General features: G+C 44.3%; 1 protein-coding gene across 1 annotated transcript in view; it reads left to right on the forward strand.

Annotated features, from left to right (window-relative positions):
* piwil1 (piwi-like RNA-mediated gene silencing 1) overlaps positions 1–23,915 on the forward strand; it is a 66,641-nt gene that overhangs the window by 24,881 nt on the left and 17,845 nt on the right. Inside the window, exons 5-13 of the mRNA XM_086011889.1 lie at positions 1,116–1,330; positions 3,191–3,312; positions 3,988–4,068; positions 5,654–5,851; positions 9,230–9,341; positions 9,496–9,619; positions 12,703–12,820; positions 13,583–13,697; positions 16,386–16,573. Of these exons, the coding sequence (XP_085868015.1) occupies positions 1,116–1,330; positions 3,191–3,312; positions 3,988–4,068; positions 5,654–5,851; positions 9,230–9,341; positions 9,496–9,619; positions 12,703–12,820; positions 13,583–13,697; positions 16,386–16,573 (1,273 nt within the window). The remainder of the gene's footprint in view (positions 1–1,115; positions 1,331–3,190; positions 3,313–3,987; positions 4,069–5,653; positions 5,852–9,229; positions 9,342–9,495; positions 9,620–12,702; positions 12,821–13,582; positions 13,698–16,385; positions 16,574–23,915) is intronic.

Raw genomic sequence — 23,915 nt, forward strand, 5'->3', positions numbered from 1 at the left:
GAACGGCTCCTGATTTCTGCCGGTAGATCGAGGTTTCCGGACATACAACCTCCGGATAAACCAAAGTCTCCTGTATTGAGATTGAGCTGGGGAGATTAGAATCATAAACTGTTGCAGCACAGAATCTTGTCCTTTGACATAGCAAGTCTGTGTTGCTAATTTTTGCTAAACCACCTATTCTAATCCGACTCCTGCTCAATCTCCTTGTCCACTTTTTTAAGCAACTATCAATTCACTTTATGATTCTGCTTTAACAGTGGTTTGTGGCAGAGAATGCCTGACTTTTAACCAATTCTGTATGTAAAGATTTTTTTCTAATCCTTGTGTCCTCTTGTGATCATTTCACTGACGAGTGGAAACAGTCTCAGTGCTTACCTCATTATAACCCTTCATACTCTTGTCGCGGGGCCGAAAATTGCAGAGTACTCCAACTGTGACCCAAGTCTTGTACCTGTTCAAATTACCTCTTTGCTTTTATGTTTTATGCCTCTTGATACAAAACCAAAGATTCTGTTTGCCTCTTTTATGGCCTTATCTACTCGTGCTCCCACCATTTAAAGCTCTGCACATCTACAAACCACAGTCCCTCTACTCCCTTCTGTTATTTAAGGTGTATTTTGTTTCCCTGTTCCAAGAAATATTGCTTATTTTTCTACATTGAATGGCGTCTGCCACCTATCAGACTATCCTCCTATGTCCTGCAGTCTTTCACAGTCCTCTACATCAGCACATTTCAATATTTGTTCTTGATTCCTAAATTCAGGTTGTTTATATTTGTATATAGTTAAACCAGAAAGACCTCAACAGACCTGTGGAACACTACTCGCCATATCGCCATATGGCAGTGTAACTGTCAGCAGCTAAGTTGCTGCTAAATACTGGGTTTGTACCCTTCTAGCTTCCGTTGTAAAATATTTACATGAGCTCCCTCCATATACTCCAAGGCTTTAGGTAAGCACGATCTTTAAATGTGTATCATAAAATAAAAAGGAGACTTTCATTTATACTGTGTCTTTCATGACCTCGGGACGTCCCAAAGTGCTTTAGTCAATGAACTTCTGAAGTGTAGTCACTGCTGTAATATAGGAAATCATATTAATCTTTTATGTTTGCAGGTGTTTCTGGGAGTCTAATACACCTGATATCAAACTATATTCGCCTAAACTCACGCCCCCAGTGGGCTCTGTATCAATACCATGTGGATTATAACCCTGAGATGGAATCGAGACGTCTGCGTACTGCACTGTTGTTTATGCATGACAAAATTCTTGGTACAACTCATGTTTTTGATGGTTCGCTCTTATTCCTTCCCAAAAAACTGGAAACGAAAGTAAGTTCTAAGTTTAAGTCTCAATCTCTCCTGCTTTCTGTCCTATCTCGGACCTTCCCTTTTGTTCTTTCAGCCCCTCCCCCTTTTCCCAGCCCCCACTTGCTTTAAAATCTATCCCTTTTCCTGCTTTTTTTCCCAGTTCTGACGAAGAGTCTTCGACCTGAAACGTTAACTCAGTTTCTCTCTCCACGGATGCTGCCCTGGCCTGCTGAGTTTTTCCAGCGTTTCCTGTTATTTCTAAGTTTAAGTCTTGTGTGACACAGTATTGGAAATGTAACAATTTGCCTTAAAAGCAAAAGAGAGAGACCTGGTGTTGGGGTGGAATGAAAAGGAAAACCGAATGAAGTGAACGTTATCTCCAGGGTGACTCACCGGTTCTCCCACTGCTGATTATAAAGGACTCGGCTGCATTGACGACCCCACCTTTTGGGTGGGTCTTGAGCTGCAGTGTGGTCTCTACTTAAAACGAAGCTGGTGGAGCTAGTTTCCTTTCCTTTTAATGAGGTTTTCCAGTGCTCACAGGGCATTCAAAGAATCTGACCGTGCAGAAGGCGGCCATTTGGGCCATCGTGCCTGTGCCAGCTCTTTGGAAAAGCTATCCAATTAGTCCTGCTCCCCATAGCCCTGTAAATGTTTCCTTTTCAAGTATTTATCCAATTCCCTTTTGAAAGCTACTATTGAATCTGCTTCTACCACCCTTTCCGGTATTGCATTCCAGATCATAACTTTGATTTAAGCAGTGGCACTTGCTGATGTAAATGGGAGAGTCTTGTAAGGTTGGGGCCGGAGTGGCTCTGTCCTGCGACCCTTCAGAACTGTGCTAATAAAACTGCTAAAAGAATATGCATACACCTCACAGGGCTGTGGGGGGGGGGTGGCTGGAGGAGGGAGGAATAGGTCACTGGAATATACTGGTTTTTGTTCAACCCATGGCACCCACCATTTGAGCCACCTATATTAATTAAGCACGTATTTGTTTTAAAATCTTTGGCAGTCCACATATGTGCTGTTTATGTATTGGCTATGTTGGAAGATTCCAAATGAGAACATAAGTGCACAGTGGGTTTCAAGAGAGATTGTCTTATGGGGTGTGATACTCGATCAGAAGTGGAACTGTTGGGCTGGAGTTGTGACAGAGATTTGAAGACTGGGAGGGAAGAACAATCTATCTAGATGAGTTCAAATCCATTAACAGCTGCCAGAGAGGGGCTAATGGGCTTAATACCCATCAACAGATTGCTAAACGAAGTGAGCATTGATACTGCTGTGCCATCCAATAAGCTCAAGGCAGGGCGGGGCTTGTGGCAAACAGTCTATTTAAACAAAGTCTCTGCGAACTTCAGCAAACAGAACTTCTGACAAACTGCAGCAAAGTCTCCCGATAAAAGCAGGATTATTTCTCCAGCAATAGCGAGTGGAGGATAGTTACACGATACAAATGTACGTGAAATCAATCCCAGTCACTTACAACTGTGTGGTCTCCGAGCAATGGAGACGGGGGAATTACCCAATCATCTCCATTCTGGCTGGGATTTGTGGTGTTACAGCCTAGGTAATTTAGTGCTTTGAGGATACCTACTCTGAACTGCATTGAGACTATCCAAATGCATGTTGCTGAGTCCCCAGGCATGCATTCAATCATCTGAGCTGGATTTAAGTCCAGGTGAAGAGAGAAAATTTGCCTTCTGCACTCTATTTACAGTCTAGTCCTTCATCAGGTTGACACTGGACAGAGTTTTTTTTCCCCCAGTAAACTCTTGAAGGTACTAATTTCCATCAAAAGTAGTGATGATCGCGGTTAAATGTGTGGGAAATGTTTGCGTTTTAAGTTAAGATTTGAGACCTTTTTTCAATTGTAAGGTCACTGAACTACTCAGCCAGACACGTGATGGCCAGAACGTGACGGTAACGGTTACTTTGACCAATGAATTGCCTCCGACCTCTCCAACATGCCTTCAGTTTTACAGCATTGTGTTCAGGAGGTAAGTGACTATAAAGGTACATTAATCTTTTGACCTGGCACCTTCTAAGGGTTGTGGGGATTAGAATGGATAGTCCCAGTAGTTGAGCTTGCGCAGGCACGATGGGTGGGATTAATACTGTTTAATAATTACACTCAAAAGTGAAGTGAGCCTCCTTCCTATTGGATTGAAAATTTGTTGTATGGGTATGCTAGTGTTTCCAAGTCAGACAAGCACAGCTGGGAGAGCAGGTGCCCCAGATACTATAGGAAAGTCTAGGATTGAAAGGCATGACCCTGTGTGGAGTGTGCATTAATTTTGTGCAAACAAACTCCTACCTGCATGGGTTTTCAATAGCTTGATTACGAGACAGAACCTGTGGCACGGGTTCCCCGCTTGTCAGACGTCCGGCGGATCAAAACAAAAATGTTTTTGAATGGACCAAGTTGATCTTGACATGTTTAATTGTAATTAGAGATTTAAATAATTTGCAGCTTGTCTAATCTTCCAAGGATGAAATGTTGCCTCAGTAAAAAGCTGAAACTGGAATAGGATCGAAATTTGCAGTTGGGCTAATTTAACTAGAATTCCTTTCACATCTGCTACTATGTTAAATAGATTTGACTGGAATTGCCACGTTTCTAAAAACGCTTCTAATTCCTTAACAGAAATTCTGAAGTAATTTTTTTTTTGCAGACTTTTAAAGATAATGTCCTTGCAGCAAATTGGCCGAAACTACTACAACCCTCAGGATCCCATTATGATTCCTCAGCACAGGTATGTGTGACAACTGTAGGTGGTTTGCTTTGGTGGTTCGAATCACCCCTCCTACTTAGTTCTATACGACAGGAATTACGGTGAACAGGATTGGAACACAGACAAGCTTTTCGGACTCAACCGTCCAGTGTTTAATAAGGTTAACACACGCACCCACCTCCAGTACGTAAAATGCCGGGTGGCATAAAACAAACAGTACAACAATACAACTTGGCCCGTCAAACAGGCCCCTGTCTCTTATTAAGACGTCTAAAATCACAGTGTTGCTATACAGAGTATAATATGGACTTGTTCCACAAACCCCGGAACATACACTGTAAAATAAACACAGAACCTCCCCACTAAGCCCCTTTGGCTTGGTTGGGACACAGCACTCCCTCACACAGTACCGGTGGTCTTAAGGATGCGTGGGCTTAGACAATGCTCACCCTGATTGTCCGGTTTCTTGCTCGCTGCTTCCCTGTGTAGAACGTGTCTCCTGGTTCCGTATTGCTGATGCAGTATCCAAGTCCCAGTTTTGAGGTTCGTTCCTACAGTTGAACAGCAAGGCAAGGCTCTTGTCGCTCGTGGTGGTTTAGAGCAAGAGAGAGAGAGAGAAAGGCCAAAGCTGCCTTCTCTGTATACCCTAAAAGTTCATTGATGTCTTTTAAATCGCCCTTCTTTGTCTGGTTCCTGCCTTTTGGAGTCTGGGCCTTCCCCCAGCTCTTGTATTCCAATACACACCCAGTAATCCAAACCGCAGGACATGTATAGGGCCGGGGGATGGAAGACAATTGCTTATCTTGTCTCCCCCTCCCTGTGGTACATACCTGATGTGATTTAGTCTTACTGCTGATGTGTTTTGTCCAAGGTTAAAGTGTTCATCATTGAGGCCAGGAAGTCCATTGTTCCAGCGAAACTGGGACGTTGTCTTATCCAATTGAAGATCCATCGAAACCCATTAAAACACACAGTCTCATTGTCCAAAGTTAAATCACCTATCGAGACGCCCATTGTCTTTTCCATAGTTAAATTGAAACTCTCAGTGCTTCTAGGTCCAACTGCACCACACCCCTACCATTGGGCCAAACAGACTGCTGGTCAAACAGCAGGAACAATCATACAAATCCTTGGGGCCTGCGCCGATGCTTACACAACTACTTGCAGATGTTAACACTTAATTTGATTGTACTAGTGAATTTTCCTTGGCGTTGTACCTGGCGGGCCAAGACTAAGTTTTCAGGTGCAGCAGGGTTAAAAGGCAGGGGATAATTGGACTAGGGTTTACAGACTTAATTCAATTATTTAAAAATACTGTATATTTGTAAACTTGTGTGTCCCCATATATGATAATGGCAGCTTGTCACGCTGTAATTCTATCCTCCCACCGGCGGTTACACTGGGAGGAAGGTGGAAGCACGGAAAGTTACATAGGCAGTTGCTGCCACAAGTGTGGGCATAGGAATTTGTGTGTAGATGTAAGATTTTTAATATAGATTGCATTTAACTAAAAGCAAACTAAATTTAAGGTTGGCTTCAAGCACTGTAGGAAAATTTAAAATAATGGAAGATGTGAACACTGCGTTATTTTTTTCCCCCGTGACAGAATCATGGTTTGGCCAGGGTACACCACTTCAATTCTGCAGTACGAGAACAGTGTCATGTTGTGTGCCGATGTCAGTCACAAGATTCTGCGTAGCGAAACTGTACTTGATGTAATGTATCAGTTGTATGAGCAATTTGGTGAACACCGGTTTCAGGATGCTTGCTGTAAGGAACTGGTTGGAGTAATAGTCCTTACCAGGTAAGATGTAAATGATGGTGTGGGCTGCTTAGTGAACTTAGCGGGGAAATCGGATTAGTTGTTCCTTCAAAACTGAACAATTTTGAAGTGAGTGGAGACTGAGCTAAACTAATATTTTATAAAGGAATATGTGGTTATTTATAAGTGCGTATAGCAAGCAGTGATCCTGACCAACGGTTCCACCACAGACCCAATTCATGTACGAACCGGGGTCAAGCAAGGCTGTGTCATCGCACCAATGCTGTTCTCGATCTTGCTGCAATGCTGCATCTCGCCCTCAGTAAGCTCCCCACCGGAGTGGAGCTAATTTGTAGAACAAACGGGAAACTGTTCAACCTCCGTCACCTCCAGTCCAGATCCAAGGTTGTCCCATCCTCTGTCGTCGAATTACAGTATGCAGACGACGCTTGCGTCTGCGCTCACTCGGAGGTCGAACTCCAAACCATAGTCAACACCTTCACCGACGCGTACGAGAACATGGGCCTTACACTAAACATCCGTAAGACAAAGGTCCTCTACCAACCTGCCCCCGCCACACGGTACTGCCCCCCGATTATCAAAATCCACGACAAGGCCTTGGACAATGTGGGACCACTTTCCATACCTCGGGAGCCTACTGTCAACAAGGGCAAATGTCGACGATGAAGTCCAACACCGCCTTCAGTGTGCCAGTGCAGCCTTCGGTCGCCTGAGGAAGAGAGTGTTTGAAGACCAGAACCTCAAACCCGGCACCAAGCTCATGGTCTACAGAGCAGCAGTGATACCCGCCCTGCTGTATGCCTCAGAGACATGGACCATGTACAGCAGGCACCTCAAAGCACTGGAGAGGTACCACCAACGCTGCCTCCACAAGATCCTGCAAATCCATTGGCAGGATAGGCGCACCAACGTCTGTGTTCTCGCTCAGGCCAACATCCCCAGCATCGAAGCTTTGACCACACCCGATCAGCTCCGATGGATGGGTCACATTATCCGCATGCCCGATACGAGACTCCCGAAACAAGCGCTCTACTCGGAGCTCCGGCACGGCAAGAGAGCCCCAGGTGGGCAGAGGAAACACTTCAAGGACACCCTCAAAGCCTCCTTGAAAAAGTGCAACATTCCCACCGACACCTGGGAATCCCTGGCCCAAGACCGCACAAAGTGGAGGAGAAGCATCTGGGAAGGTGCTGAACACCTCGAGTCTCTTCGCCGGGAGCAAGCAGAAGCCAAGCGCAAGGAGCGCACGTCAACCCAAGCACCCCACCCACCCACCGTCTGCCCCACCTGTGACAGAGACTGTAGGTCCCTCATTGCCTCATCAGTCACCTGCGAGCTCATTTTTAATGTGGAAGCAAGTCATCCTCGGTTCCGAGGGACTGCCTAAGGAGGAGATATAGCTGCACATTTACTTGGAAAATTGTTCTAGCACAGCCCTAATGGAGCTGGTTGGTCTGATCAACTAGTGACAACTGTGTTGGTGAAATATATTGATTCACTGCTGTATATTTCCTGGGAAATTTGATCTACTTTCAGGGGGTTAGGAACATATAGCTGAAAAATATTTATTGACCTAAAGGGAAAATGGTTGAAAGTTAAGTAAATATTCAATAGTCATTACAGCAAGATTGATTTGTGTGGTGGTGCTGCAAAAAAAACCTCATTGTCCCATTGTCAAATGCTCGGAGCCCTTGTTAAAGTACTTAAATTCAACTGAGGTATTCCTACTGTACTTGTACTACAGAAGTTTGGATCTTGTTGAAATATAAATATTAAGGAATAGCATGACCAACAAATGCACTAGTTTAAAGAATTTTGCAGAAGAATAGTTAGCAGAATTTTTTCCCATCTGCTAATAACCAAGTGCTAACAAATGTTCTGAGGCATCAGCTCCTAGTGCAGCCGTACATCAAATAACCAAACCATTATGAAGTTGGAGATTTCTGGGTTACTGATCTAGAGGCATTTGTGCGATGCTTAGCAACTGAATAACCAAGGTTGACTGACTGAAAACTCCTTTATTGGAGCTATTCATGAGGCTTGATCATTGGGGAAAAGGAGCGCTCACTTGCTAAGCTTACTTTAACAGCACCTCTCCGACCCATATGTTCTACTGAGAAGGACAAGAGCAGCAATGTCATGGCAACGCAATCACCTCCAAGTTCCACCTCCAAGTTGTACAACATCCTGGCATGGACATACATCACTGTTCCTTCATCGTTACTGCATCCATATCCCGGAATTCCCTGCCTAACACTTGCGGCAGCACCATCAGCGCAGTGACTGTCGTGGTTCAAGGAGAAGGCTCACCATCACTATCTCCAGGCAACCAGTGATGGGCAGTAACTGTGGCCTTGCCAGCATCACCCAATCCTGCAAGCAAATCAATTTTTTAAAAAGTCTAGTTGTGACCATGTTTGGAATTGTAAATTGCATAATTTCTGTTCTGTATATTTATTTAAAATGAAAGTACGGAAGAAATTAAGAATTAGTTTGAAGATGCAGCAAATTAATTTTCTATTCATCAGCCTTGTGTCCTTGTGAAAGTAGAGTGTCCGTGTGGATATAGGAGATGGATTGAGGGAAGAATAATGAAAGCAAGCATATCCCAAATAATAGCCTTCACAAGTGGTGGAGCAGAGATATGGGGTGCTGATTCGATCTTTAAAGGTGGGAGTGCAGGCAGGAGAGGCTATAAAATGGCTTTTGGGATTCGGGGTTTTATACAGCAGCATTGAGTGTAAAACCAAGGAAATTGTATTGAATTTGGAGATGACAAACTTGCATTTATATAGCTCTTATAAAGTAGTAAAATGTCACAAGGTGCTTCACAGGAGCGTAATAGACCGCTACCGAGCCAAAAGAGGAGACATTAAGGCAGGTGACCAAAAGCTTGGTCGAAGAGCTGGGTTTTAAGCAGCAGCATAAAGGAGGAGAGGGAGGTGGAGAGGTTTAGGGAGAGAATGTCAGAACTTAGGGCCCAGGCAGCTGAAGAAATGGCCACCAATGGTGGAGCGAAGGAAGTGGGGGATGCACAAGAGGCCAGCGTTTGAGGAACTCTGATCTTGGAGGGTTGTAGGGCTGGAGGAAGTTGGAGGTGGGGAAGGGAGAGGCCATTGTCGGATTTGGACACCAGGGTGAGAATTTCTAAAATTAAAAGCTGGTGATACAGCATGTTGCATTGTGGGAAAAGAAAGTTGGATAGCAGATCATGAATACACAAGGCTCTTGGGTTGATGCAGGTGAGTGGGAGCTTCGCCCTACACCTAGGTCTTGCAGTACTATACCTTTTGAATGCTTGATGCTGATTTTTCCTTCTGCTTAAATCGGGCTTTTTTTTCATAACCTGCATTTTAGGATTCACTTGTTCGTAAACTAACCCACCTTAGTGACTTCTAGGTACAATAACAAGACTTACCGAATTGATGATGTTGATTGGGTTCAGAATCCACGAAACACCTTTAAAAAGGCAGATGGATCTCAAATCAGCTACATTGATTACTACAAAAAGGTACAACTGTATTTTCATCTTCAGTAAAAAGATTATAACGTAGCTGCTCTTCATTTCTCACCTGTAATTATTTACTGCAAAGTATGTTGGTAAACTGGCTTTTGTGTTGTAGGGATGTGGGAATAGGAAGATGTGAGCTCTTTTTTTTCCACAGCAATATAGTACGGACATCACTGATCTGAACCAGCCGGTACTTATTAGTCAGCCCAAACGGCAAGGACCTGGCGGTACTAGTATAGGACCAATTTGCCTCATTCCAGAGCTGTGCTATCTTACAGGTAATAGGAATTTAAAATGTGCCTAATTTGGAGCAGCATGTAATAGTTATGTAATGTACATCACTCCTTGTAAGTGCTAAAGTATGTTCCAAAGTCGTGCTACCTTTTTCATGTAGAGTCACATTCTGGTGGCATGGGGGTGCAGGATGTTAAAATGTTTCACTGCCATTAAGTCATTGAATCATGAATGCTGATGAGAATTACACCTGGAACCTTCCTGGTCTTGGGCTTCATACCATTTTGCATGCGATAGCCAGTGAGCTACTGGGAGGAAATCTTAAGGCAGAAAAGTTTAAAACATTCTAAATTAGCTGTTTAATGCATGTATAATTTAGCATGTGCTGATGACAATAGTTAAATACTGAGAAATATATCGTACAGATTGCAACAATATGGCTGTAGATTGAATGCAGCTGCTCCCAAGGGCTGCTAATTTGTTCAGTGAGTCTTTGTTCCGTACAGAAGAGAAGTCCTGGCATGAATTGATGGTCTGCACTGTTTGCTGCTGCTCTCGTAATGTACAATGACCCTGCGGAACGTAGCACGTGACTGCAAGAGACAAAGCTGTGTTTGCGCACACCTTCATCAAAAAGCGCCTCCTCCTGAAGCCCCTACCCTCACACATGCCCCGTCCTGCCATTTGGGTTCACTCCATGTGACGTTAAGAGGCAGCTGAGTGCACTTGCAGAGCAGGCTATGGGCCCTGACAACATCCTGACTAGTGCTGAAGACCTGTGCACCAGTACTAGCTGCCCCTCCAGCCAAGCTGTTCCAATGCTAGTGTCATAACTGCATCTACTTGACAGTGTGCAAAATTACTCGGGTATGTCCTATCCACAAAGGCAAGAACAATCTAATCTGGTCAACTACTGCTCTATCAGCCCCCACCTAGCAAAGTGATGGAAGGAATCCTCAATAGCGCCATCAAGTGGAATTTCACTGACTCTCAGTTTAGGTTCTGCCAGAACCAGTTGGCCCCAGACTGCATCACAGCTGCAAAACCTGAAGAGGTGAGAAAACTGTCCTTGAAATCAAGGCAGCATTTGTCAGCTGTGGCTCAGTGGGCAGCACCCTCGCCTCTGGGTCAGAAGGTTGTGGGTTCATAGTCCCACTCCAGAGACTTGAGCACAAAAATCTAGGCTGACACTCCAGTGCAGTACTGAGGGAGTGCTGCACTGTCGGGGGAGCCGTCTTTCGGATGAGACGTTAAACCGAGGCCGCCTCTGCACACAGGTGAACGTAAAAGATCCCATGGTGCTATTTCGAAGAAGAGCAGATGAGTTATTCCTGGGGCCAATATTTATCCTTCATTCAACATCACAAAAACAGTTAATCTGGTCATTATGCTTTTATGAAAGGGAAATTGTGTTTGACAAATCTATTGGAGTTCTTTGAGGAGGTAACGAGCAGGGTGGATAAAGGGGAACCAGTAGATGTAGCGTATTTGGATTTCCAAAAGGCATTTGACAAGGTGCCACATAAAAGGTTACTGCATAAGATAAGAGCTCATGGTGTTGGGGGTAATATATTAGATTGGATAGAGGATTGGCTAACTGACAGAGAAACAGAGTAGCGATAAATGGGTCATTTTCAGGATGGCAATCTGTAACTAGTGGGGTGCCACAGGGATCAGTGCTGGGGCCTCAACTATTTTCAATCTATATTAATGACTTGGATGAAGGAAGCGAGTGTATTGTAGCCAAATTTGCAGATGACACAGAGATAGGTGGAAAAGCAAGTTGTGAGGAGGGATATAGATAGGTTAAGTGAGTGGGCAAGAATTTGGCAGATGGAGTATAATGTGGGAAAATGTGAAGTTATCCACTTTGGTAGGAAGAATAGAAAAGAAAAATATTATTTAAATGGAGAAAGACTACAGAATGCGGCGCTACAGAGGGATTTGGGGGTCCTCGTACATGAAACACAAAAAGTTAACATGCAGGTGCAGCAAGTAATTAGGAAGGCAAATGGAATGTTGGCCTTTATTTCAAGGGGGATGGAGTATAAAAGTAGGGAAGTCTTGCTACAACTGTACAGGGCGTTGGTGAGACCACACCTGGAGTACTGCATACAGATTTGGTCCCCTTATTTAAGGAAGGATATACTTGCATTGGTGACAGTTCAGAGAAGGTTCACGAGGTTGATGCCTGGGATGGAAGGGTTGTCTTATGAGGAAAGGTTGAGCAGGTTGGGCCTATACACATTGGAGTTTAGAAGAATGAGGGGTGATCTTATTGAAACAGAAGATTCTGAGGGGATTGGACAGGGTAGATGCTGAGAGGATGTTTCCCCTCGTCAGGGAATCTAGAACGAGGGGGCATAGTCTCCGAATAAGGGGTCGCCCATATAAAACTGAGATGAGGCACCTCTTCTCTCAATGGGTCGTGAATCTTGGGAATTCTTTACCTCAGGGAGCTGTGGAAGCCGAGTCATTGAATATATTCAAGGCGGAGATACAGATTTTTGAGCAACAGGGGAGTCGAGGGTTATGGGGAACCGGCAGGAAAGTGGAGTTGAGGCCAAAATCGGATCAGCCATGATCTCATTAAATGGCGGAGCAGGCCTGAGGGGCCGAATGGCCTACTGCTGCTCCTATTGTATTCTTATCACTCTGCTGTTTGTGGGAGCTTACTGTATGCAAATTGGCTGCTGCGTTTCCTACAACAGTGACTACACTTCAAAAGTACTTCATTGGCTGTAAAGTGCTTTGGGATGCCCTGAGGTGGTGAAAGGTGCTATAGAAATGCAATTCTGTGATTGAGATGGTCATTTTCAGTGAAATGTTTACAGCACGTACCCCATGGTGTCTGCTGGCTCTTTGCTAAAGCAACATAGAACTATAGGTTGCAGCAGCTTGTGATTTTCTGACCAAGATGGTGCTATACAGTGATGGAAAGGACCAAATTGGCAGCTCCACCAGAGACCCAGGTCTTCATTTTTTAAAAGCAGTAATGTTTTTTTAAACTTTTAAATTGATTCTTTTCAGAATTTGAACTTCTAAAGAACAAAAGTCTTGAGTGGTTTTATCTTTTGTTCAATGTCCTATTCTTTGGCCAAGCTGAAGAATGTTTTTAATTTTATAGGTATGACGGATAAAATGCGTTCTGATTTCAACGTAATGAGAGACCTGTCTGCACATACAAGACTAACACCAGAACAGAGAGAGCAGCGGTTGTGGCGTTTCATGGACTACATCCAAAAGTATGTTCTTGAATGAAATGAAAATTGGAAAATCCTTGGTTTTCAGAAGTAGGGAAAGTCCAAATTCTGTAATGTAGGATGGCATAACTAAGAAAAATTGAAGCAAATCCTTTGTGGACTACAGTAAAATTTTAATTCAGTTCATTGTTTTAGTTCTGCAGTCTTTTCTGCTTCAGTGTTGGCTGCTTGGGTTAGTAGATGAGCTCTCACTTTAGTTTGAAAAGCTTTGTGCAGTCCTACCAAACATTCCTTTGCCTCAGAGTTTGGTCCAGGCCAGCGCTGGGACAGGAATCTGAGCCAGCTCGCACTGTAAGAATATGTAGTACAATCTGAAGAATACTTGTCTGAAGTTTGGATACTAACTGTTAAGAGTACAAAATTAGTTTGTTTAATTTATTCAATTTACATCGAATGTACAGCAAAGAAACAGGCTATTCGGCCCTGCTGGTTTATACTCCATGAGCCTCCTCCCATCCTACTTCATCTCGCCCTATCCACATACCCTTCCTCCCTCGTGTTTCTCTAGCATCCCTTTAAATGCATGATAGTTCAGGCTGTCTTGTGCAAGCAGCTCGATGACTGTGCACATACAGAAACTGTCACTTAGGACCTGAACCCTGTGTCTTTTATACATTGCTATTCTAAGTTAGTGTCATGTAATTTCTTTCAATGCAGCCAATACAGAAAAATAGATTTTGTAGACTTTAAATTATTAGGTTGCAATGAGTTTTTAACTTGTAATGTCTTTTTTAAAAAAAACAGGGATGATAATGTACAGAAAGAACTCTCCGATTGGGGTCTGCAGTTTGATTCCAAATTACACGAGCTGTCTGGCCGAGTTGTGCCTTCAGAGAAGATCCAACAAGGTGGAAAAATGGTAATGGAAAGTGTACAATAGAGTAGCAATTCTTTTTGTCCTATTTAAGCATTTGAAATCTCTCAACTAGAAGATGTTGTAAAACTGGTTGTGAATGGATTTAAATACTGTTTACAGCCAATGTAAATGTGAAAAGGAATCACTACATTCCGTCAGTCAAATGGTTCTTGTATCTACCTCAGTGCTGAGTTGGTTCAGCTTTGAAGCTGTCGTGGGTGGTTAGGCCTAGTGTGAGGATACCTTCAGGAGGCCTATAAACAGGTGGAGTCAGGGGCAGTGAAATGTTTTCAGCTTCTGGCCAGCAATGCACTGTTTGTGCCTAGATACTGTAGTAGGTTATTATAATGCAGTGTGCAATGTAAGCTACAATAGGCAGAAGATGGTGAAATAGAGAGTGTAAAATTCTCTGCAGCATAGAAACTTGCAGCACAGAAGGAGGCCATTCAGCTCGTCGTGCCTGTGCCGGCTCTTTGCAGCGTTAGCTAATTAGTGCCACTCCCCTGCTCTTTTCCAATATAAGAACATAAACAGGAGCAGGAGTCGGCCATTCGGCCCTTTGAACCTGCTCTGCCATTCAGTGAGATCATGGCTGATCTTCTGCCTCAACTCCATTCACTGGCACTATCGCCATATCCCTTGATGCCTTTACTAGTCAGAAATCTATCGACTTCTGTTTTGAATATACCCAATGACTGAGCCTCCACAGCCCTCTGGGGTAGAGAATTCCAAAGATTCACCACCCTCTGTGTGAAGAAATTTCTTCTCATCTCAGTCCTGAATGACTTTCCCTTTATCCTGAGGATGTGGCCCCTGGTTCTAGACTCCCTAGCCAAGGGAAACATTCTCCCAGCATCCATTCTATCAAGCCCTGTAAAAATTTTGTATGCTTCAATGAGATCCCCTCTCATTCATTCTTCTGAATTTAAGAGAATACAGGCCTAGTTTACTCAATCTCTTCTCATACAACAATCCCGCTATCTCAGGAATCAATCTCGTGAACTTTCGTTGCACTCCCTCTATGGCAAGTATATCCTTCCTTAGGTAAGGAGACCAAAATTGTACACAGTACTCCAGGTGTGGTCTCACGAAGGCCCTATATAATTGGAGTAAGACTTCTTTACTCCTGTACTCAAATCCTCTTGTAATGAAGGCCAGCATACCATTTGCCTTCCTAATGGCTTGCTGCACCTGCACATTCACTTTCAGTGACTCATGTACAAGGACACCCAGGTCCCTTTGAGCGTCTGCATTCCCCAGTCTTTCACCATTTAGGAAATACTCTGCCTTTCTGTTTTTTCTACCAAAGTGGATAACTTCACATTTATCCACATTATTATATTCCATCTGCCATGTTCTCGCCCACTCACTGAGCCTGTCGAGATCCCCTTGAAGCCTCTTCACATCCTCTTCACAACTGACACTGCCATCTAGCTTTGTATCATCAGCAAATTTGGATATGTTACATTTAGTCCCCTCATCCAAATCATTGATATAGATTGTGAATAGCTGGGGCCCAAGCACCGATCCTTGCGGTACCCCACTAGTCACAGCCTGCCATCCTGAAAAAGACCTGTTTATCCCTACTCTTTGTTTTCTGTCTGTTAACCAATTCTCAATCCATGCTAGTATATTACCCCAATTCCATGTGCCCTAATTTTGTTCACCAACCTCTTGTGTGGGACCTTATCGAAGCCCTTCTGAAAATCCAGATACACCACATCTACCAGTTCCCCTTTGTCTACTCCACTAGTTACATCCTCAAAGAGCTCCAATAGATTTGTTAAACATGATTTACCTTTCATAAATCCATGTTGACTCTGCCCAATCTTACTATTAGTTTCTAACTGCCCAGTTATTGCATCCTTTATAATAGATTTCAGCATTTTTCCAACTACTGATGTGAGGCTAACCGGTCTGTAGTTCCCTGTTTTCTCTCCCTCCTTTTTTAAATAGCGGGGTTACATTTGCTATCCTCCAATCTGCAGGAACCGTTCCAGAATCTGTAGAATTTTGGAAGATGACAACCAATGCGTCCAATATTCCAATGGCCACCTCTTTCAAAACCCTAGAGGAATATATGTTTGTTGCAAATTATGCATTATTTCCTTGAATGTTAGCCATTGTATGTCCACCTTCATACCTTTTTAGTGTAGTCTCCCAATCTACCATGGCCAACTTGTCCCTCATACCCTTGTAGTTTCCTCTGTTTCGTGCTGCACATTTTATCTTTTCAAGTATATATCCAATTCCCGAACTGTAATGGAGGCTGTGCTAGTTAAAGTTAGAGCTTCATAAATCTATTGGTGGCTGGGGAGAAGGTGGAAAGTTGGTACACAGCAAAACTCTTGACTATGCCATAATAATACGGTTCTAGTCATGCAAAGAAACTACAATATTGCTAATGCAAGAATCAAACTACATTGCATGGATGTACTCTTGTGAACGGAATTTGTGTCATGAATAATGACTGCACGATTTAGCATGTGAAGGTGCCGTCTCAGATTTCCCAGGGTTGCACCACTTCTCATAACTTGTATGCTGACCATTTTTCTTAATACAATTTAGAGGAGGAATAAAACGAAGGCTCTGTAGATTAGGTGTGCATTGTGAAAACCAGTTTGCATGTTTGTTGAATTGTACCTCATGTACCGACTACATTTTCAATGCATGGGTCTCATTGCCTTTCAGTTCGACTATAATCCCCAAGTAGCAGAGTGGTCCAGAGAAACCAGAGGTGCTTACCTGATTAATCCGATTCCGCTGGAGAATTGGGTACTGGTTTTTACCCGAAGGAATGCTGATGTGGCTAGGAGCCTTTTCCAAACTCTAGGCAAAGTAGTAAATGCAATGGGCATTAGGATGGAGAAGCCATTAATGTAAGTATTCAACCATACTTGGTATAGGTTACACTTTTTACACTATTAGTCTTCATTTTCTTGGTTAAATAATGCACATAAAATACCACAAATACTCCTGCCAAGTTTAGGAACAGGAGGAGGCCATTTATCCCCTCGAGCCTGTTCTGCCATTCAATGAGATCATGGCTGATCTGTGACCTAACTCCATATCCCTGCCTTTGCCCCATATCCCCAGGGCCTGATAATCTGCAGCCCAGAGTACTAAAAGAGGTAGCCATGGAAATAGTGGATGCATTGGTTGTCATCTTCCAAAATTCTATAGATTATGTAACAGTTCCTGCAGATTGGAGGGTGGCAAATGTAACCCCACTATTTAAAAAAGGAGAGAAAAACGGAACTACAGACCAGTTAGCCTAACGTCAGTAGTAGGGAAAATGCTAGAGTCTATTATAAAGGATGTGATAACGGGACACTTAAAAGGAAAAAAAATCAATGAGATTAGACAGAGTTAACATGGATTTATGAAAGGGAAATCATGTTTGACAAACCTACTGGAGTTTTTTGAGGATGTAACTGGTAGGATAGATAAGGGAGAACCAGTGGATGTGGTGTATTTGGATTTTCAGAAGGCCTTTGATAAAGTCCCACATAAGAGGTTAGTGTGCAAAATTAAAGCACATGGGATTGGGGGTAATATACTGGCATGGATTGAAAATTGGTTAACAGACAGGAAACAGAGAGTAGGAATAAATGGGTCTTTTTCGGGGTGGCAGGCGGTGACTAGTGGGGTACCACAGGGATCAGTGCTTGGGCCCCAGCTATTCACAATATATATCAATGATTTGGATGAGGGAACTAAATGTAATATTTCCAAGTTTGCTGACGACACGAAACTAGGTGGGATTGTGAGTTGTGAGGAGGATGCAAAGAGGCTTCAAGGTGATTTAGACAAGTTGAGTGAGTGGGCAAATACATGGCAGATGCAGTATAACGTGGATAAATGTGAAGTTATCCACTTCGGTAGGAAAAACAGAAAGGCAGAGTATTATTTAAATGGTGATAGATTGGGAAATGTTGATGTACAAAGGGACCTGGGTGTCCTTGTACACCAGTCACTGAAAGCAAACATGCAGGTGCAGCAAGCAGTTAGGAAGGCAAATGGTATGTTGGCCTTCATTGCGAGAGGATTCGAGTACAGGAGCAAGGATGTCTTACTACAGTTATGCAGGGCCTTGGTGAGACCACACCTGGAGTACTGTGTGCAGTTTTGGACGCCTTACCTAAGAAAGGATATACTTGCCATAGAGGGAGTGCAGCGAAGGTTCACCAGACTGATACCTGGGATGAGGAGAGACTGGGTCGACTAGGCCTGTATTCGCTAGAGTTTAGAAGAATGAGAGGGGATCTCATTGAAACATATAAAATTCTGACCGGGCTAGACAGACTGGATGCAGGGAGGATGTTTCCCCTGGCTGGGGGGGTCTAGAACGAGGGGTCACAGTCTCAGGGTACAGGGTAGGACATTTAGGACTGAGATGAGAAATTTCTTCACTCGGAGGGTGGTGAACCTGTGGAATTCTCTACCACAGAAGGCTGTGGAGGCCAAGTCACTGAATGTATTTAAGAGATCGATAGATTTCTAGACACAAAAGGCATCAAGGGGTATGGGGAGAGAGCGGGAATATGGTATTGAGATAGAGGATCAGCCATGATCAGATTGAATGGCGGAGCAGGCTCGAAGGGCCAAATGGCCGACTCTTCCTATTTTTCTATGTTCATATCTGTTGGTTAAAAGAAATCTATCAATCTCGGATTTAAAATTAACAATTGATCTAGCATTAATTGCCATTTGCAGAAGAGTTCCAAACTTCTATCACCCTTTGTGTGTAGAAGTGTTTCCTAATTTCACTCTTGTAAGGTCTGTGTGGTGTATGTGCCTTTAAGAGCCCCAGGTGTGCTGTAATTGCCACTCGGGCTATATAAGCCTGTATATTGTGTATATCCGTTAGAACCCCCCCCCCCCCCCCAGACTTTGCTTAGTAAATACCTATGAACCAACTCCTGTCTTCAGTGTCTTTATCAACACACGGACACTACAGTGGCGACGAAGTGGAAACGGACTTACCTGCAATTTGGCAGCACCTCAAGGACATCGATTCCTCGGGCGTCCAGAAGACTCAAGGAAGTGAGAGAAGCTGTGGTTTCACCAGCTGGCCAAGCTTGTGGCAGGTACTGTGCTAATCCTTCCTGGGCGTCAGGCTGGGGCTCCAGCGGCTGGCTCTACAGCTGAGACAGGCAGCGAAATCGGAGGCAAGCAATAACGGACTGGGAGGGAGCACTCGGGAGACGGCTGGCGCGGGAAGCAGGTCAGCGTTCAGACCTCCGGCGGGAACAAGTCTCCAACAGTAAATTTAAAAAAAAGAGAACGGAAACCGCAGTAAACAGCATTGTTATCGGCAGCAGCGGCGGGAAAGCGCGGGAAGCGCCATATCTTTGCTACAGAAAAGGAAAAAAAAGCACGGGAAGCGCCATATCTTTTCTGAAATGCCTAAATCTGGTAATATTGATGCTTTTGATAGCGAAATAGAGGATTGGACCACATACGTGGAAAGAGTAGAGGTATATTGCACTGCAAATGGAATAGAAGATGAAAAAAAGCTTCAGTACTTCTGAACTTAATGGGCGCAAAGACATACGGGCTGTTACGAAATTTAATCACTCCAGCCAAACCAAAGGACAAGAATTTTAAAGAAATTGTTGATACCCTGCAGGAGCACTTAAACCCAACACTGCTGCTGATAGCGGAACGATTCAAGTTCTTCAAGAGAAATCAACACAAGAATGAAAGTAACGCTGATTACCTAACCGAATTAAGAAAGCTATCAAAGTACTGCCAATTCGGGGCAGGACTATCAGATTATCTTTGAGACAAATTCGTTTGCGGTCTCTTAAGTGAAGGAACACAAAAAAGACTGCTTTCTGAAAAAGATTTAACATTGGACAAAGCTTTCAGTATGGCTGTATCATACGAAGCAGCAGCAAAAGGAGCTGCAGAGATACAACAAAAGACACAGGACTTCGGCACCCATGAAATGACACAGGGTTTCGAAAGATGTTATCACTGCGGCAGATCCACCCATAACCAGAGGGACTGCTGGTTCAAGGACAAAGCATGCAGGCAATGCGGGAAGATTGGACACATTGCACGGGTATGCCGATCTGGACAAAATAAATCCACTGACAGGAAGAAAAAAAAATCAATAAAGAAAAGTACAGGAAGGTACAAATGATGACGGACAGTAGCTCCGAAGACCAGAAGAGCGATAGCGACTTCGAAAACAAGAGACTAAGCTGTCTGAAATTACATAATGTACTTGCCAAAGATGATTACCAAACCATTTGGGTTACCCTCACAATAGCAGGGTCCCCAGTTAAAATGGAGCTAGATACAGGATCAGCTCTAACTAATAAATCGACAGAATTACGAGAGGCTATTTTCACATATACCTCTAAAAGACACATCCATTATCTTAAAAACATATACGGGGCAGAAAGTATACCCCAAAGGAAAAATAAGGGTGCCTGTTGTATACAACGGCAAAGAAATACAAAAGTTGTATTTATACATTCTATAAGATGGTGGTCCACCGTTGTTGGGACGTGAATGGATCAGGAAGATACGTTTAGACTGGCACTCCATTCAGGCACTGATGGTGACCAGTAAGGAAAAAAACAATGATGACATCATACCTGAACGATTAAAAGACATCTTGGCCAACGCCAAAGAAGTGTTTCAAGAGAAACTAGGAACCTTGAAAGGCATCACCGCCTCAATAAAAGTGGAAGATGCAGCAATTCCCAAATTTTTTAAGGCAAGACCGGTGCCATACGCAATACGTCCAGCAGTCGAGGCAGAGCTGGAGAATTTGGAAAAAGCAGGCGTATTATCCAAAATAGATTGGAGCGAATGGGCAACACCCATTGTTCCAGTCATTGAAAAAAGCATTGAATAAAGATAAATCTGAAGAACAGAGAAAAATTCGCATCTGTGGTGACTTCAAGGTGACTGTAAACCCGGTCCTTCACACAGTACAGTATCCTCTTCCGAGGATAGAAGATATTTTCGCCTCACTATCCGGAGGGAAACGTTTCACCAAAATTGACTTGGCACAGGCATATCTACAGATGGAGGTTGAGGAGGCCTCTAAAAAGTATCTCACGATAAACACACAAAGGCCTGTACCGGTACAATCGACTGGTTTTAGGAGTAGCATCAGCTCCAGCTATCTGGCAAAGAGCTATGGAGCAAGTCCTGCAAGGGATTCCGGGGACTCAATGCTACCTAGACGACATCCTTATAACAGGAGAAAACGACAACGAGCACCTTGCCAATTTGGAGCAGGGGCTCACTAGGCTGAAAGAACGGGGCCTACGAGCGAATCGCCCCAAGTGCGAATTTTTCCAAAATCAGATCATATTGTGGCTCTGTCTGTCTCTGTCTGTCCTACACGTGCGTTACATCGAAAGAAAGCTGAGGATTCCAGAACCGTCCTAAGCGTATTTACGTTTCGGCCAGACAAAAATTGCACCCGTGGTATCCAAAAAACGTTCAACATTCCGCTCATTAGCATCGAGTGACGTCGAGGTCGACCAATCGTACAGCGGGTTCCTGGCGCGTGCGGCCGGGCCCTCCTACGGTTGAGTGACGGGACGATTGACCAATCCTACGCTTCGGTGACCTAACGGTCCACCAATCGGTGCCTGTGTGGGCGGGCCTTATCGTTCTGAACCGAGGTGAGTCGCCGCCATCTTGATTCCAAACTTTTCCTTCCCGCTTTCTGCGTCTTTAAAAAAATAAGTTCCTTTTAAAACAGAAATTCTTCTTTAAAAAAGTTAATTACTTTCAGAAATTGTTTTTAAAAAGAAGTTAATTACTTTCTAAATCTTTTATCTAATCTCATTAATTTTCCTACCTTTCCCAGTTTTTGCAGGTAGGCCTCTAAGCCTGGGCGTCTGTTGCCAGCCATGCTGGACCCTAGGCAATTGTTTTGTGGCAAGCTCCTCCCACCCCTCACCCCCCCCCCCCTTCGGTCTCCCCATCACGTGATGGTTGACCAATCCTATGGCGTGTGTGGGCGGGGCCTGATGCTTAATAAGACGATAAATAAAAGTTACTTTAGTCTTCGAGCACTGGAGTGACTGCAGCAACTATTGCAACGTAAGTGAAGAGATAGAGAATAAATAATTCAGTTTTTATATCTTCTAACTTTATATCTTTCCTTAAAAAACTTTTGGTTTTCAAGTTTTTTAAGGAAAGAACATAGAAAGTTAGAAGATTTCCGATTTTGTACCTTGCAGCTACTTTTTTAAAAAGTAAACAAATTTTGCTGTTTTTAATTTAAGAATTTTTTTTTCCCCGTGCTTCCAACCGACATGAGAAAATGGCCGCCGGCTTCTCCATGCACCTTCAAGGCTGGCCGCACCCGCCCTGAAGGCTGGCAGACAGCTTTTTTTTCTTTCTGCCCCTATCCCCTTTCCCCCCCCCCCCCCCCAAGGGTTAACCCGGCAACCGGCTCTGGAGATCGGGAGGGGAGGAGGGTTACCCTGGCAACTGGGCCCGGCCATCTTTCATCCTGGCAGCAGTTCAATGCAGCGACACCACAGCACCATATTTGATCCTGGCGGCACGACAATTTCCTCGTGGCGCCATCTTTGATCATGGTGGAACTTCAATGTGGGCCCGAACAGCGCCTTCTTTAGTCTGGGCTGCCCGGTTTCTTCCTCCTTCCCCCTCTCCTTCCGCCCCCTCTCTCTCCACTCCCCTCCCTCCCCCTCTCTCCTTCCCCCCCCTCCCCTCTGTCCCTCCCTCCCCCCCCTCTCCCTCTCTCCCTCCCCCCCTCTCCTTTCCCCCCCCCATCTCCTTTCCCCCCCCCCTCCTTTCCCCCCCTCTGTCGCTCGCTCGCTCTCTCTTTTCCCCCCCCCCCCAGTCGCTCTCTCTCTCTCTTCCAACAACAACATGCCCTCAAAAAAGCCTCGGCACCGCCGGGCACTCCAGCTAGTAATTAATAATGAAGGGTTGCATAAGTCACCTGAAAAAATTGAAGCGGTTATAAAAGCCCCAGCACCTGAAAATGTTTCACAATTAAGGTCGTTCCTGGGATTAATAAATTACTATCATAAATTTTTACCGAACTTATCAACTCTTCTACACCCTCTTAATGAACTGCTACAAACAGGAGTAATTTGGAAGTGGAACGAAGACTGTAAACGTGCCTTCCATAAATGCAAAGACTTAATCACATCCGAAGAAGTTTTGGCTCATTACAACCCATCACTGCCAATCAGACTGGCGTGCGATGCATCCCCTTACGGCATAGGAGCAGTATTATCCCATAAATTCCCTGATGGCTCAGAACGGCCGATAGCTTTTGCGTCACGCTCATTAAACTCAGCTGAGCGTAACTATGCCCAAATCGACAGGGAAGCACTCAGCCTGGTATGGGGAGTGAAGAAATTCAACCATTACCTACACGGACAAAAATTTAACTTGTTGACTGACCATCAACCCCTCATCTCCATATTCAACCCTAAAAAAGGTGTTCCCATTATGACAGCGCAAAGGCTACAGAGGTGGTCCCTTTTTCTAGGGGCACACCAATACAACATAGAATACAAAAGGTCAAAACAGCATGGGAATGCTGACGGTTTGTCGCGCCTGCCGTTACCAACGGTAGAAGGGGCGCCTACAGTAGACCCAGTAGAGATGTTCCACTCTACCATAGTGGAATGTCTACCAGTGACAAATTCTGCCATTGAAAGAGAGACGAGAAATGACCCGACTCTCTCACGGGTCTACGATTTAACAGTGAAGGGATGGCCAGCACATGGCGAACCACTGTTGCCAGCATTCTCGCAAAGAAGCGAACAGCTGTCAGTGTGCCGAGGAACCTTGATGTGTGGATCCAGAGTGGTGATTCCACCCAAACTCCAGGATAAAGTGCTAAAGGAGCTTCACGAGGGGCATCTGGGTGGAGTGAAAATGAAGAACCTAGCTAGGGCGTTTGTATGGTGGCCAGGTATCGATGGAGACATTGAAGAAATGACCAAGAGCTGCCTAGGATGCCAGAAGGTCCAAAACGCTCCACCACAAGCCCCTCTACATCCATGGGAGTGGCCCTCATCTCCCTGGCAAAGGGTGCACATCTACTTTGCTGGTCCATTTATGGACTCAATGTTCTTAATCGCGGTTGATGCACACTCCAAGTGGCCGGAGGTAATAAAGATGTCCTCCACCACCACGGAAAAAACCATCACAGTATTAAGGACCATATTTGCCAGGAATGGGCTGCCGGAACAGAGA

This window comes from Somniosus microcephalus, chromosome 19 (genome assembly GCF_052327205.1).
Source record: "Somniosus microcephalus isolate GS21.2 chromosome 19, FLI_Smic_1.0, whole genome shotgun sequence".
Classification (NCBI taxonomy): Eukaryota; Metazoa; Chordata; class Chondrichthyes; order Squaliformes; family Somniosidae; genus Somniosus; species Somniosus microcephalus.